Source organism: Tamandua tetradactyla, chromosome 2 (genome assembly GCF_023851605.1).
Source record: "Tamandua tetradactyla isolate mTamTet1 chromosome 2, mTamTet1.pri, whole genome shotgun sequence".
NCBI lineage: Eukaryota > Metazoa > Chordata > Mammalia > Pilosa > Myrmecophagidae > Tamandua > Tamandua tetradactyla.
Window position 1 is genome coordinate 44,406,298 of NC_135328.1, and position 17,529 is coordinate 44,423,826.

The following is a 17,529-nucleotide window of genomic DNA, read 5'->3' on the forward strand; positions in this document are numbered from 1 at the left end:
GTTTTAATAGATACACGTTAAATAAACTAAGAAAGGGGAAGTGATGGGTACCCCTTTGATGATGGAAGTGGTCCATTATAATCAACTTGCCACCATGTAGCTGGCTGATCACCTCAGGGAATGGTGCCATAAAGGGGGCTGAGTGTGGATTTCTGCTGCTGGCAGACTGCGCACTCAACAGTGGCTGTAGCCAGGTCAGCCTTGGTGAGTGGAAGTCCATGTTGCTGAGACCATGCATAACCTCTATCTCTGCTACCACGACCACTTTGTTCATGAGCCCAATGGGCAATGACAGGATTGCTGGGGAAAGAGGCTGACTGGTATCAACAGAACAGATCATCTTATCCATTTGATTATTAAAATCTTCCTATGCTGAAGTCACTCTGGTGCACATATACATGGAACACAAACATCTTCATGGTTTTATTCCACTGAGAAAGGTCTATCCACATACCTCTTCCCCAGACCTCTTTGCCACCCTTTTTCCAATCATGCTCTTTCCAAGTCCCTGACCATCCAGCCAAACCATTAGCAATAGCCCATGAGTTAGTTTACAAACACACCTCTGGACAGTTTTCCTTCTAAGCAAAATGAACAATCAGGTGCACTGCTCAAAGTTCTGCCCACTGGGAAGATTTCTATTTCGCTAGGTAAGGGCACTTCTAGTGGCTTCCACTTGCCCTTTCCTACCATGACAGCCTTTACTCCATAAGGAGAGAGCCTTGGTGAGGATTGTGCCAGTTGCACAGCATGTTTATACCAATTATGCAATCCAGAACTGGGGAAATAACTATAAAATGTAGTCCCTGGACTCACTGTGAAATGGATCTGAGCTAAAACTCCTTCCATCACCTGACCTCCATAAGCCTCTACTCAGATTAGTGACCAGAGTGACATTTTGTGTCCCCTGGAATTAATGCCACTTCTGAACCAGTGTCTAATAATGCCTGAAATATCTGATCATTTCCTTTTCTCCAAAGCATAGTTACACTGGTAAAAGTTTGTCGGTCTCCTTGGGGAAGGCTTGAAGGAAGATTAACAGTATACATTTGTGGCAGTGTAACAGGGTCCTCCCCCAAAGGGACACGGCCTTCCCATCATTGAACGGGCTCTAGGTCTATAAACTATCTCAAGTCTGGAAATTGATTAAGGGGCTGTGACTCTATGTTTTTGTAATTCAAGTTAGACTTCTGTTCACTTGACATAGAGCTCTTTTGCTTATATAGCTCATACGAGAATATAGCAGACTGTCAATCTACTAGCCAACGCCACAGTCTCTGAAGTCAGATTATTTTAACTCCTGCTTTGAGTCTGCTATCCATTATGATAGCCATGCCCACCTTGTCTTTGGTGATTAAGTGCTACCACCTGGCCTCTGTCAACTTAGGATCTGATCATCCCCATTGTGTTTAAGGATTCCACCTCAGTGACAGCAGTTCCCACAGTAATACCTGACCTACAGAGAAGGGCAACTACAGAGCTCCTCAGGGATGACCGAGCTAGTCTCACAAAATTTATTTCTCACAGTTCTGGTAAAAGGTGCATCTTCCAGACATTCCTGGGGTATATGAGCAGGCTTTCCATGATAAATCCACTCTAACGTTCCAATCTCTCTAAGCCACTAGATCCCCTCATCTACATTATATCAGGGCTGCTTTGGCATTTCAACCTCAGGTAATGTTGGCCACCTATGGATCCATGTTTCAGCCAACCATCCAAAGTAGCTGGTAATGCCTTTTCTAACCCCTTGAGCTACAGCATTGACTGCAGAATCTCTGATTAGTGGGCCCAAATCAATCAATTCGGCCTGATTAAGCTTTATATTCCTCCCACCACTATCCCATACCCTTAAAACCCATTGTCATACATATTCCCCTGATTCCTGTCTACATAAACTGGAAACCTCATGCAGTTCTCTTGAAATACAACATGCCTCCTCATGGGTGACACTTTGTACCTCACCTTTTGGGGCCAGTTGGGACTTTAGTCTAGTTACAGGTCTGGAAGAAATAGGGGTGGTGGGGGTGGGTCATAAAAAGAATTAGAAGTATCTTCCAAGTCAATTGCTTCAGGGCATTCATTTGCAGTTTCATCTGGTGAAACAAGATTAATCACTCTAGGGTTAATTCCTTCAGGTGGAGGTTGGGTAGCCAACTCCTCAGGGCATGCTGGAGGTGGAGCAGCTTTATCCCCAGGGTAGACTATTACAAGGTTATCTAGAAAAGACTCAGCATGACCTAGGGTTTCAACCTGTCCACTACCATCATTATCAATCCATATGTTGCCATCCCATTTTTCAGGATCCCATTCCTTTCCAATCAATGCTCTCACTTTAACGGCAAACACCATGTAAGACTGAGATTTCAGTTTATGTTGCAATGTTGCTACTCTAAGAAGGAGAGTCTGAGTGTGATTTTCAGAGATCTCTAGTCTGTGGCTACAGGAAATAAAAGTTTCCTTCAGGGCACCAGAAACTTTTACATCTGTCATACAGTGCATAAGGTTCTCATTTGAAGCTTTCAGCTTGTCCCTTTCCCTCATCAATTTATACAACATATCTAACAACCAGCCAACATCTCTATACCTCTTAAGTCCACAAAACTCCATAAAGGTGTCAAAAACATTATTCCCCAGAGGCTGGCTTCCTATAAACGAAGTATTGGAAGAATCCAATGGTGATATTTTGACTATTTCTTTTGCCAGCTCATCCCATGGACTGTCAGTGCCATACTGATTATGGGAAACAGAGTCCTTAGTACCTTTGAGTCCAGTCAGAATAGAAAACCAATGGTAAAAACCCATTTTTAAGATCCTGTTTCTTAAGAACCACTCCCGGTACCAAGCTGTATTAGCTACAGTTCTCTAGAGAAACAGAAATAGCAGGAGATATCCATAAATCTAAACTTTATAAAAGTGCCTCATGTAACTGTGGGGATGTAGAGTCCAAGGTCTGTGGGGCAGGCTACAAGCTGGAAGCTCCAATGAAGGTCTTCAGTGAACATGCAGAGGAGGCTAGCTGGGCAACCATGAAAATGTAAGGGTCCAAGATGGGTAGGGCAGGATGTAAGCTGACAGCGCCAATGGAGCTCCTCAGTGAACTCTCAGGAGAGAGTGGCTGGCTGAAGCAGGAAGAGTGACTGTCTCTTCTGAATCCTCCTTAAAAGTCTTCCGGTGATTAGATTAAGCAATACTCACTGCAGAAGACACTCCCCTTAGCTGATTACAAATGCAATCAGCTGTGGATGTAGCCAACAAGATCATAAATCAATTCCATGAAGAATCCTCACAGACCAGCCAACACTTGCCCGATCAGATGACCAGGCACCACCACCTGGCCAAGTTGACACATAAACCTGACCATGACAGAGCTCTACCCATAATGTGGGACCAAAATACAATATAGGAGGAAGGGATATGATGGATGGTAATCGGAATTCAGGGAAAAGCTGGAGACACCATTTATTTAAGAGATGCCATTTAAACTGTTATTTTTAATTTCCTTTTACATTTTCTTACAAAACTAGAAATTGAGGCTCAGACAAGATGAGTATTGCGAAAGCTCACACAGCTTGAAGATGCAGAGTCAGCATCTAAATCTAGGTAAACTGGCTACAGAGCCTGTCCTTAACTTCTTCCTCATGACTCACACCTGTACCTAGACATAGTCACATGCACAGACACACGACCTCAAGGATGTCAGAAGCCATCACCCCTCCCTCCAGGGAGGCACACACAGGACACAGAGGTACACAAGGCACACATATGTGTATGAACATGCCTCCAACCCTGCCACTTCATGGTTCCAATTCACCTTCCAAGCATAAGAGGTACCCTTGGGACCCAGGTTCCCCACAGGCTCTTGAACAATAAGGGATCAGTAATGATCTTCCCCTGCTGGAAAACCACAGGGCCAATCCCCCCAGGCTGTGACATTCAGTGAGGCAAGGCCCCTGGGTCTCCCTTTCTTTCATAAATTCCCTCTGGAGTCAGAGAAGTGCATTTCTGAAGCTCTGTCTATACTTCTATCCAGTCTCATTCCTCAGAGATGCAGATTGATTTTAACCCTCTGGTAGGTTCCAACCTTATTCAAGACCGTGAAACTTCTCTGTTGAGCCCACAGGTAGGCAGGTTGAGGGATCTTGGTAATGGGGACTGTGGATCGACATATTTGTGTGCTCTTCCTCCCTTTTCCTAATCCTATCTTATTCTTGCCTCCATCTCAAAATCCAGGAAGCATAGTCTCTCCCTATATTTTTGTTTTCCTTGTGTTTCCATGTAATCCAATATCAACCATTTTTGAAGCATCCACTCTGAACAAAGCACTGTCCTAGACACTGGCCTCTGTCTTTAAATGGCATAGGCTACGTGCTACAGCTGAGACCCAAAGGTTTATCTCCTCAGGAACCTGGGTTACAAGTGGACAAGAATAATAGGATAACACATTGCCGAGCTGGACTCCATTGCCTCCTCGATTTGTGACCTTAGGCAAGTCATTCCACTTTGTTTTCATTATCTGTAAAATGTGGTGGCATGAAAAACAAATGCAATATATGTAAACTTCTTAGAACCATGCCTGTCACATGTAAATGGTATATAATTGATAGCTACTATAATACCATGTTTGAATATGCATGAGGGAAGTGACTGCAGTGAAGTGAGTATCTCCACACAAGAGGCAATGCCAGCTCAACAGAGAAAGATAAGGGTCTGGTTTTCAGCAAGCCCCCCATGAAGCACCACAGGTTGAAGAGACTGATAACAAAATGTACATTCATTCATGTAAAGAATCTTGGAGTATATTTTAAATGACCACTTGCTTGAAACCTAGAATATAACACCTGGGCTATGAAACACATCTGGTCTAACTCCCTGACATTACAGATATAGAAACATGACAAATTGCTAAAAGGTATGACTAAGTTAACTCACAGCAGAACTGGAAGCAGAAACATGCAATTTCTGGAACTTTTAGTCCTATACTCATTGGAACAGTCATAAAGAAACTCAGTCTTGATGTGTTTCTGCTTACAATCAGAATCAGCAATGGTGGCAATGTGGCAGATCATTAAAGATAATTATGTGACTTAAGGCACAGAGGACAAGTTTGGTAAGGAGAACATGATATGAACAGATATAAAGAAAAGTCAAGTCCCTGTCACATAATATATTCAAGCAATAGGAATCAATTGGGATTTTGAGATAGAGAAATCTTAATCATTAGAGCAATAGGATAAAATAGGGCCTGGAGATTCAAGGGTGATAAGTCTTCACATTTGTATAGCCCAGTTTTAGAAAATGCCCTCACTTCTACCATCTCATTTAAATGAGGGCATGTGTAAAAATCTTATGAAGATGTTATTGACTTCTTTGAGATTGAAAAAATGAACACAAGCATACATTAAATTATTTTTATAATTTAATTAAAATAATTTAATTATTTTTTTCTAGGTTGTACAACAGCAAAATGAATCCTATAACTCAGTTCTTCTGGCTCTAAGTCCAGGGTTCTCTGTACAACACTGGTCTGCATTTTAAAATACGCATTAGAGAAATTAACAGAGTGGAGAGGGAAGATGGAAATAGTCAGAATTTGGGGTAACTGTGACACAGATTAAGACTACTTTATTTCAAACCCATGTCCAAAATCTCTGGAAAGGATAAAACCAAGTGGAAAGGACTCATCACCACAAGTCAGCCTGTGCCTGAATCAGGTTCTGCATGATGAGTCTCTGCATCCAGTTTTGGGTAAGCCATAAAAGAACCTGCATGGGCTTCATGACTGCTGGGTTTTTCAACAATTTGCTGAACCTCTGAGATACTGTTCAGTTTTTTCCCACAGTTTGGAGTGGAGACTAAGACCACTAGTGAGAGGGAGACTACTGTCCCTACTGCCTGGAGAAGCTGACTTTACGTGAGGTACACAAAGAAGGATACATTTTTTTAGACTCACTAAACTGTTTTAGGTGATAAGAATGTATCAATGAACCACAGCTATCGAATGGCTATAATAGAAAAGCAAACTTCAGCCTGTGATGAAGAATATTCTAAGTCACAGTTGTCTCACAAGGGACAGGTTGGCCTCCAAATATTGTGAGCTCTCTATGTCTGGAATTGTTGAAATAGGACAATCACCTATCTGGATGCTAAAAAGATAAAGGTGAAACCCAGAGTTGTCTAAATCTCCATGACAACTGAGTCAAGGACAGCTCTCTGGAAATCCACATCTTTAGCACTTCTTCTCATGATCCAGGAGGCAAAGTCTGTATGCTGATTGGGCACAGGTAGGCAAGGAACCAGAAGGAAATGACAACTTGAAAGCCTAACTCATTGAACTACTTAAAGGGACAGAGGCAGAGCCTGGCATCCAGAAAACCAGTGAAGAGAAAACAGAACCAAGAAGTGATGAAGAAGTCCGCTGAAAACCAGCCTACAACTGACTGGATTGGGCTTAATAGGGAATCTATAAGACCTAAAGCTACCTGGAAAAAAATTCAACCTAAACAGAGAAGGAAATGAGAACTCAGGGAGAGGTACCTCCTTCTTTTGGGACAAGAGACATGAGGTGATACTCTACTATGATATAAGATTAAAAAAAAAAAAAAAAACACTAGACAGAAAGAGTAGATTTCAGGGACCTGCAAAGAGAAGGACACAGGCTGAAAAGAGCCCTGCAGAATTCCTAAGCTGGAATTCTCTTCAAGGGGACAATGTATCCAAAACAGCTGACTTGTTTGTCTTTCTTTTGGTAGTGGAAAGAAGGTAGGCAGGGAGAAGATGGATCTAAGGTCCTAGTGCTGTAAAAGCAGAGAGCTACTGTTTGCTCAGGACCTGACGGAGCTCAGGTCCAAAGTTCCCATTTATCCTTCCTGTCTGAAGGCAAGGAAGAGAGGAAATCATATGTTTTTTTTTTTTTTTTTTTTTGGCATGGGCAGGCACTAGGAATAGAACCCCGGTCTCGGGTATGGCAGACGAGAATTCTGCCACTGAGCCACCATCACACCACCCGGAAATCATTTGGTTTTGTGGCACAAGGGCAGAAATAGGAGTAGGAAATAAGTAAATCAAACATATCCAACTGTGTGAGAGCAAAGGACAGTGTAGAAGCTGTGGGTCAGCAAGAAGACTAAAGGTACTTGACGATAAGAAGTCCACTTGCAAGGAACATACCAGCACATTTCTCTACTGCATATGGATGATTTGAAAATTATTGCCAATCTGATGGGTGAAAATTGTATTTCTGTGTCTAATTTGTATTTTCTGATTGTCGGTAACTTTGGCCATGCTTTTGCCACGTTTTTTCTGTAAATGTGCTTCAGATATTTTCTTTGAGGCAGCAGTTTGTATTTTAACTTTGCTTATCATCTCTTAGGTATGTTGTTAAACTCTTGAGTATTTTATCACTCTTGTTTCTACATTCCTTTTCTGTTTACAATGGTATTCCCACCCTGAGACCACAAAAATATGTTCCTTTATCCTTAGTTAGTACTTGATTTATAGTTTGGATTATTTCATCCATATGGATGAAATATTTCATGTATGGCATTAGAGAGAAATCTAGCCTCATTTTCAGCAAATGACCACCAAATATTCAGCCAATTATCATAAATGTCAATTAATAATCCAACCTTTCATCATTGCTATGAAATGGACCTTTATTATATATTAAGTTTCTATATAGATATATCAATATCTATATACAAAAATATATAAATCCAGGATTCTCTATATTGGTCCTTTCATTTATTTTCCTCTGTATGTGGAATATATCATTGTTTTTCATTATTATAAACTTTGATTTGGGATTACAAAAGCTCCTTATATTATTCTATTTTTTCTAAAATTATATTCTTTCCTAAGACATTTATCTATCTAAACAAATACATAATTACTAATCAATTTCCATTAAAAATATTCTTGGGATAATTATTTGTGTTCGCACTGAATTTTCTTATTAGTTTAAAAATTAATCATGTTTCTGAATATTGATACTCATTTTAGGATTAAGTGTCTCCATTTATTCAGATCTTCCTTTGTGTACTGTTTTAATTTCTTCAAATAGACATCCTTTTTTTTTCAGTTTACTCATCAGTACTTTTTAGATGTTCTTTCCATTGTCAATTGATGTTTTCTTTTCTTATTAAATTTTTCTAACACAGGAAGGTATTTATATGTGTATATTTTTTTATCTGGTCACCTCTGTGACATCTACATAGGTTTTAATACTTTTTCAAAGATCTCTTTGAATTTTTAGGTATAAAGTCACATAAATTAATGCAAATTTTGTCTCCTCTAATCTTTATGCATCCTATTTCTTTATTTTTCAATAGTCTATATCTTGAGCTGAACAATATAGCACAATAAGGCTATCCCTGCCTTAACTTTTAAAAAATATTGATAGAAATGACAATCTTACATTTTGAGTTTTATATATATATTAATACTTGGATGTTTAAAATGACAACTTCATAAATTTTTAAGAAAAAATGTTAATACATTTAAAGAAAATATATATCAGGAACAAAGGCTATCCCCTGTAGTATTCCTAATGTGAGTGGAATCCCAAGACCAGGAACTTTTAATTTAAGGAGACAGATCGTGCTAGCCAGTTACTTTTATTTACAAAATGAAAATCCTTAAATTAACATTGACATGACTTTGCTCTGAGGATTCTAAAAATCTCATCTGAATTTTTTGTAGTCTTTCAACTTTCCCCTTGTTGGAGTTTACTCCCGGTATCTCTATAATTTCTTGAAGTAAATATTCTTAAAAATCAGAACAAACAGCAAAGGGAAATTTTCATAGGATAGAGGATAGGAAAGAAGCTGTCTTGACAAAATTGCCCTTTGTATTCACTCCATGCTTCTCCAAACCCATCCAGGAAGTCCAAAGACATGGACATAAAGAACTACAGCAGCCCCACCACAGGGTTCATCCTCCTGGGCCTCTCCTCCAACCCTCAGCTGCAGAGACCCCTCTTTGCTGTTTTCCTCACCATGTACCTGGTTACCATAGTGGGAAACATCCTCATCATCCTGGCCATCCACTCTGACTCTCGGCTCCATACCCCCATGTACTTTTTTCTCAGCAACTTGTCCTTCATGGATATCTGCTTCACGACAGTCACTGTGCCCAAGATGCTGGTGAATTTACTCTCAGAGACAAAGGCTATCTCCTATGTGGGCTGCCTGGTCCAGATGTACTTCTTCATGGCCTTTGGAAACACCGATAGTTATCTGCTGGCCTCCATGGCCATAGATCGGCTGGTGGCCATCTGCAACCCCTTCCACTACAATGTGGTCATGAAGCCACGATGTTGCCTCCTCATGCTATTGGGTTCTTGCACCATCTCACACCTGCACTCCCTGCTCCGGGTGCTGCTCATGTCTCGCCAGTCTTTCTGTGCCTCTCACACCATTAAGCACTTTTTCTGTGACACCCAACCTGTGCTAAAGCTGTCCTGCTCTGACACCTCTGCCAGCCAGATGGTGGTCATGACTGAGACCCTGGCTGTCATCATGACCCCTTTCCTGTGCATCCTCTTCTCGTACCTGAGGATTGTCATCTCTGTGCTCAGAATTCCCTCTGCAGCCGGGAAGAGGAAGGCTTTCTCTACCTGTGGCTCCCACCTCACTGTAGTGACCATGTCCTATGGTAGTGTCATCTATGTCTACTTTAGGCCCCTTTCCATGTACTTGGTAGTAAAGGACCGGGTGGCCACAGTTATGTACACAGTGGTGACACCCATGCTGAACCCTTTCATCTACAGTCTGCGGAACAAGGATATGAAGAAGGGTTTGGGGAAATTAAGGGATAGAATACATTCATAGAAAGAACAAATGACAGAATTTCATAACTAGGAAATGATCTTATAGATTTCCAGTTCATCGTTCCCTCTTACTCATTTTCCTCTTTCCACCTGAGAGGTGGTGTTGATCAGTAGTAAGTGCACTGGCCTGACAGAACACTGGGTTTCTCTCAAAGACCTTCACCAAATATGTGTTCAATCCCATGTCACATACATCTAGGAGTGCAGATTTCAGGAAAAGAGCATCTGTCATCCTCAACTAACTAACAATCATAAAATGGAATAAGGCTATCCTGAAGTGACTCTTCCCTAAGCCTGATCATGCCCAGTACTCAGAAAGTACATTATATACTATATCAGACCAAAGAAACAAAAATTGCGTGGGTTTGGAAGGTATTTGGGGAAGACTTCTTGGAGAAAGTGATCTAAGATCATTCTGAATAATGGACTGAATTTACCCAGACATAGGCACAAAATACCAGCAAATATGGAGAACACTTCATATAGTAGAAACCACCCAAGCATGCTAAGGCAATAAATATTGGTTTGTGTTTGAGGAACCGTGTAAAGACATATGAGGCTAGAGCCTTGTAAGCAATTTGAGAACAAAGGGAATAAGACTGGAAGCCACAAAGAGATATCACTTCACATCTAAAAGAATGGCCACTATCAAAAAAACAGAAAACCACAAGTGTAGAGAGGATGTGGAGAAATAGGATCACTATTCACTGTTGATAGGAATGTAGAATGGGGCAGCCACTGTAGAAGACAGTTTGGTGCTTCCTCAGGAAGCTAAATATAGAACTGCCATATGATCCAGAAACCTGCTAACTCGGTACATACCCAAAATAAAAGAAAGCAGGGACATGAACAGACATGTACACAAATATGTTCTTAGCAGCATTATTCACAATTGCCAAAAGAGGGAGACAACTCAAGTGTCCACCAACTGATGAATGGATAAACAAAATGTAGCATATGCATACAATGGAACATTATTCAACAGTAAGAAGGAATGAAGTCCTGAGCATGTGGCAACATGAATGAACCCTGTGGTCATTAACTGGAGTGAAATAAGCCAAACATAAAAGGACAAATATTGTACAATTTACAAATATGAACTAATTATAATGAGCAAACTCTTGGAGTTAAAATTTAGAGTATAGTTTAAGAGGAGACAGAATGAAAGCAGAGAATGGGAAGCTGATGCTAAATTTGTCCAAAATTTTTCATAAGATTGATTGGAAATGTTTGGAAAGGGATAGAGGTGATGGTAGCACATTATTGTGAGTGTAATTAAAAACACTGAATTATGCATGTGATTATGATTGAGAGGGAAAGTCGGTCACTAGAAGGAAAACTAGAAGATAAAATATGATACTGTATAGTATAGTGAAAAAACCCTACTGTGCTCAATGATTGTGGTTAATTGCACAAATACAGAATTGTTCTTACACGAACTAGAACAAATGTACAACACTATTATAAGGCATTAATACGGGGAAAAACAGACCCAATGCAAACTATGGACTACAGTTAACAGCAATATTATAGTATTCTTTCATCAGGTGTAACAAAGTTACAATATCAATGTTAAATGGCAATACTAAGGAGATATAAGGGGTATAAAATTTTTCTTTTTGGACCAATGGGAGTGTTCTCAAATTGTGATTATAAATGCACAACTCTGTGATTATACCAGGAGCCAATGACTGTACACTTTGGATGGATTATATAGTGGATGATAAAAGAGTTTAAAAATAAAAATTAAATTAAAATTAAAATAATGAAAAAAATCTATGGTATTTAAACCCAGAACCAGGAGAGAAGGGCCAGCAGGCATCATCATGTACATTCCCATTTGACCAAGGAACCCTGGATGCCAACAGCCTTTCCTCTAAGTAGTGGCTAACGATTCCTAGCCAGGACCAGAGCCTCATTTGAGAGAGAAAAACAGAATGGCCATCTTCAACATTCAAAAGATATTAATAATGCAACAGAAAGAAAAAATATGAATACGGCTTCAAAGCTCCTCCAAAACCAGATCTGCTAAAGAGAGTACAGATCAGTTCCTCATCCCAACTTCAGAGCAGCAGGGGACATAGGTTGTAGAAGGCTGAAACATGAGAAGGGTGAAGGAGGAGAAAATTCCTAAGACCAGGCTTGCCATACCATTTCTGCTGTTAACTCTTGGGGCAATATCAAATGATCAACCTCCTTCTTTAGGCCCATTTGGCCCTCTGAAAGTTAATCACATACATTAGAAATTAGATTTTGAAATTTTCTTCAGGACTAGAAGCTTCCCTTTAAATTTACCCTATTATTTTTATCTGTAAAATACATGAAAGCAGAATTTCTCTGGGCAAAGAGAAAGGATACTGAAGCTCTTAAGTTACCTTTTCTGCACTATTTCTAATCCACAGTGCCTCCTGAGCCTTTTCCATGAAATTCTGGGGTTCCTCAGATCACAGTTGGGAAACCTCTGAATTATATCAGTTCTAAGTTTCCACCCATCTCTAGAAGCTAGAATCATGTGAATTTGGTCTGTCCCCCAAGATTTTACATTTTCAATGGACAAATAAAGTTATCACACAGGGAGTGTCAGTCTTGTGGGGCAAACAGAGGAAGCTGACTGCAGATGAGAGTGCACCTGAAACCATGTCCTGGGGAGAAGAGGAATTGTTCACATGGAAAAATAAGAGCTAAGGGAATGTGGCTATAGCCTTCAAACACCTGAAGTCTATCTCTTCACCTCTGTGTCCCCAGTACTTAACATGACTGCTGGCACTCAGCAAACACTTTTCAAATAAATTCCACATATAAAAGAAAAGCAAAGTTATGTTCACTTGCTATGACAAAGGTCAGCTAAAAAAAGGATACTGGAAATGCAAGGCTTATAATTCTAGATTCTTTTATATCATAAATGTATTCTCTGGTGATTTCATGAATAGATATTAGAAGACAGTAAATTCCCTTTCAAGCTGGATGACCACTGTCAGAGCTACTATAGGTTTCCTACGTTGGGTGGCAGTTTGGAAATCTGAGTTTTCTTCTGACTCAGATTATTTGGGTCTCTCTCTATATTTCCTCAATAGGCACTTATTGAACATCTATTATGTAACAGTTTCCTAATGCTTACACACAGAAATCCAATAAATAACTCTGTTAAAGAGCAAGAATAATTACAGCTGATATTTATCAGGGGATTACTCCATGCTGCTAAAGTAAAGTACTAAATGATTTACATGCATATTATGATAATCTGCATAATTCCTATGAGAGGTAGTTCCTATAACACTTCCTGTTTTGTAAATAAGAAAAATAAGCCTTCAGCAATTTTCCCAAGGCACTCTTCTACTAAGTGATAAGGCCGGAGTTTGAACACAGTCCTGTGTGACCTCAAAGCTAGCAATCCTAACCACGAGACTGGACTCACTGGATTTTGCAATTACAACATACAATTGAACTCAACCCAGTTACGACGAGCTTGAGCACCAAACTTTAGAAGTCTTGCAATACTTTTTTCAGTCCCCTCTTTGCCATCATCATTTTGCTTTTTAGTTTAAAACTTCTTCGGCAAGGCCCTCGGGACTATATGTTCTCCCCATACACAAACAAAATTTCATGTCCCTGCCCCTTCACTCTTGCTGTCTTCTCTCCATCTCCCACCATTTCAGCTCAGAAACAGCCCATTTTATAACCAAACAGTATGCATAAAAATAATCACAGCAAATAGGGAACCGACAGCAAACCAATTTCTCGGCCCACATCAAAGGACTTTCGAGTAAGTGAAAAGCATTTGGTGAAGAAATGGTTTAGAGAGACCAAACCACTTCCAGTTGCCTGGCCATGGACAGGCTATCAGAGTATCAAGCCCCCAAATTTATTGTGACAGCTGCAGGAAAGACTCTACAAAACAGGAAATCCACTGGACATCTCTGTTCCTTTCCCTCTCCTCCCAGAAAATTCTATACCTTCTGTTCTGCACAGGAGGTTTATGCTCTCCTTCCAATGACCATATCAGTAATTTCACACATGCACATGCGCGCGCGCATGTGCACACACACACACAGAGACTATTCCTCATTTTCTCTAGAGCTCATTTGTAATCTTGTCCTAAACAGGTAAACCAGATATTATACATTAATTATAAGTGCTGTTATTTTTACCTTATTACATGATTTATATTCTATATTATCAATATAATTAATATTTATAAGGCATCTGTTCACTTACAAAGCAGTTTTCAGACATGTTCACTCACCTGATGTACACATTCTGATGGAAATGGTATTGAAAGTCTCTCATCTTTCTACAAGAAAATTAGAAGAGGCACAAAGACATTCCAAGAAGGAGAGATGATAAGTTACCAAACCAGGACTAGAACTCAAATCCTGGACTCTTCCCACTAGTTCTCCTGATCCTAAGAATCTGATTCTTGTCACTCATATAATATCCCCAGTCATACAACATATTGTCAAAGTTAGCATTTCTGGGTTTTGGCAGAGAGGTAATATAGTGTAATGGTTAAGAGAGAGTCTAAGAAGCCAAACAGCTTGAATCTTAAATATGGCCACTTACTAGTTATATAACCTTGACCAAGGTCTTGAACATCTCTGGAATAACTAATTTCCCTCATTTGTACATTGACAGAGTAATTATGAGGATTAAATCATCATGCAGTGCCTAGCATGTGGTAAATACTCTCTGTGAGATACCTGCCACAAGGATATAATGGTAAACTAGGTATATGGTGCTGAATAACCGAACAGGTTCCATGCCCTTTCAAAACTAACATCCGGGGCCTCTTCCATGTCAATCATGTCACATGTGCCCTTCCTAGAGGGACAAATAACTTTGGTCCAAAGCTCCAAGCACTTCGGAGATAAAAGAGATGCTTCAGGAACCTATGCTGCTGCATCTTAGGAGATAAAAAGATGTTTCAGGAACCTATGCTGCTGCATCTTAGGAGATAAAAAGATGTTTCAGGAACCTATGCTGCTGCATCTTAGGAAAGTTCCTAGGGGATAAAGGCACTGTGGATTCTCCCCGCAATGCAAAGAATTTCATTTAAGTATTTTGGACTTCTTCTCACCCACCTTTCTTACACCCTTTCTCTGGGCCACTTCACAGACATGTGCAGGCTACGCCCTACCCTCTGTTCCAGAAGCAATCTTGCCCCAAGACAAGGTGGACATTAGTGAACCCAGGTCCAGGAACATAAACGGCTCAGCATCAAGTAACTCTGGCTAATAGCCAGGATTTGATCCTGAACCAAAGACAGGTAATTGATTTCTGATCTTATCTCACTGCAACTGAGTCCTTGCCTTCATAGATTGTTAAGCAGAGCCACAGTCCCTTCCTTACTGTGACTGCTTTGTTCTCTCTGTATCATGTCCCTCAGTACACATCTTGTTCTAGTTTGCTAGCTGCCGGAATGCAACACACCAGAGACGGATTGGCTTTTAATAAAAGGGGATTTATTTTGTTGGTTCTTCAGAGGAAAGGCAGCTAACTTTCCACTGAGGTTCTTTCTTACGTGGAAGGCACAAGATGGTCTCTGCTGGTCTTCTCTCCAGGCCCCTGGGTTCCAACAACGTTCCCTGGGGTGACTTCTTTCTGCATCTCCAAAGGACTGGGCTGAGCTGATAGTGCTGAGATGAGGAATGCCGAGCTGTTTAGGCTGTGCTACATTGCAATCTCTCATTTAAGTACCAGCCAATTAAGTCAAATGTCACTCATTGCAGCAGACACGCCTCCTAGCCAACTGCAGATGTAATTGGCAACAGATGAGGTTCACGTACCGTTGGCTTACATCCGCAGCAACAAGACTAGGTATGCTCACCTGGCCAAGCTGACAATAGAATCTAACTAACACACATCTCTAGGACAAAAGTCCAGTTCCTTGCACCCCAAACTTTGCTATCCAGTTTTCTGAACATATATGTATCTTTTATATAGCCCTTGGGCTCAAATGACCACCAGCACTCTACTCATTTCCAATCTACTGTCGATACATGCACCTGCTACTTCTGTTGGGATTTTCTTAATGCCATCCTCTTCAGGAAACAAAAAAGTTTCAACCAAACCAACCAAGTCAGAGGGAAGTTCTCCTGTGTTACCTCTCCCAGAAACTGCACTTCCCCCATGCCACACACTTCTGTACCCTGGAGATTAAAGACATTCAAGACCTGTGGCCTTTCTTATATGATTGCTGCTCACACAAAATCCACTTCACAAATTCTTCCCAAAGAGGTTGGATCTAGGAAGACCATTTTTAGGATGTATGATGTATGTATGCATGTATATATGTTTTCTTGAGGAATAAGTTAAGATATTCTGATATCTATAACTAGTAAATCAAGAAATAGAGATATCCTATCCAAAACAGAATAGCCTGAGGTGAATTTCATTATTTCTGTCTTTATAGATGAGCAACAGGACAAATCCAGGAGATGAAATAATTTCATGCTCATGATACAAATCAGTGACAGGGCCAGAATGGGAAGCCAGTCTTGTGTGACACCAAAACCCCATACTCTTGTCAACCATACCAATCACTCACAGTAAGTTGTAATAAATTGTAACCCCAAACCAGGTGACACACCTAACATTTTTTGATGTTTTCTACTTGAAGCTCAGCAATGCCAAGGGGAAACGGAGAAAATCACTGAATTCCTCCTTTAAGACTAAGCACTGACCCCATTCAGCAGGTGTGGCCCTTTACCAGCTTCCTGGCCATGTACCTTGTCAATGTGGTTGGCAATTCAGACATCATTGCAACCATCCAGAGAGATACCAATCTCCATATCTTGTGGACATCTGCTTTACCAATACAATGGTACCAAACTGGCAAACATACTAAGCAAGAGCAAGAAGTTCCCCTTTGCCCAATGCCTTACCCAGATGTATTTCATTGTGACCTGTGCTATTACAGACAGCTTCATCCTGGCTGCCATGGCCACTGACTGCTTTGTGGCCATCTGTAACCCACTACATTATACCACGACCATGAGACTGAGGTGCTGTCTCTTGCTGGAGATGGCATCCTGGGTGGTATCCCACCTATATTCAGTTACCCACATGATCTCATGGCTCATCTTTCCTTCTGTGGGCCCAATATCATTCACCAAATTGTATATGTCCACCTATCTGTTTATGATGTCCAGTTAGTGCTAATACTCTCCTGCTCTGCCATGTCTATCAATGAGCTTTTGGTTCCTTTGTGATCATGAGTCCATTTGTCTTGATTACTGTCTCTTAAGTCTATATCACCTGTGCTGTTCTGAGGGTCCTTTCAGGAGGAGGCAGGTACAAGGTCGTCTCCATCTGTGGATCCCACCTCACAGTGCTGGTACTAAACTATGAGACGGCCGTCTAAGTCATTTGCCCCTCATTCACCTACTCAGTAACAAAGGATTGTGTAGTTACTGTCGGTTATACCGTGGTGATCCTCATGCTGAATCTTTTCATCTATAGCTTCAGGAACAGGGACATGAAGCAGGCCTTGAGAAAATGACTAGGAGGGCACAATAGAATACATATATCTTGCTACCTGGAGGAATCTAATCAATGATTAGATAATCATATGTTAAGTGCCTACTGTCTGCAGATACTATGCTTAATTCCGTGAAGAAGACAAATAAATCATAGCTTATCTCCTCAAAAGTACTAATAGAATCTCATAAGCAAAAAAGAGAAGACTTTTGAAGTTGTCTTTATCA

At 40.5% G+C, this 17,529-nt stretch overlaps 1 protein-coding gene and 1 pseudogene across 2 annotated transcripts; both read left to right on the plus strand.

Annotated features, from left to right (window-relative positions):
- The first annotated feature begins 590 nt into the window (after nt 1–590).
- Nucleotides 591–9,827, plus strand: LOC143659962 (olfactory receptor 1L6-like). Of its 2 annotated transcripts, XM_077133357.1 has the most exons (2): nt 591–602; nt 8,904–9,827. In XM_077133357.1, exons 1-2 carry the CDS (start codon nt 591–593, stop codon nt 9,825–9,827), a joined length of 936 nt encoding a protein of 311 aa, XP_076989472.1. The 2 variants fall into 2 exon arrangements, with proteins under 2 accessions (XP_076989472.1, XP_076989473.1); XM_077133358.1 differs by lacking the exon at nt 591–602 and having other exon boundaries at nt 8,801–9,827.
- A 6,479-nt stretch (nt 9,828–16,306) lies between these two features.
- LOC143656141 (olfactory receptor 1f45-like) lies at nt 16,307–17,324 on the plus strand (annotated as a pseudogene).
- The last annotated feature ends 205 nt before the right edge of the window (nt 17,325–17,529 follow it).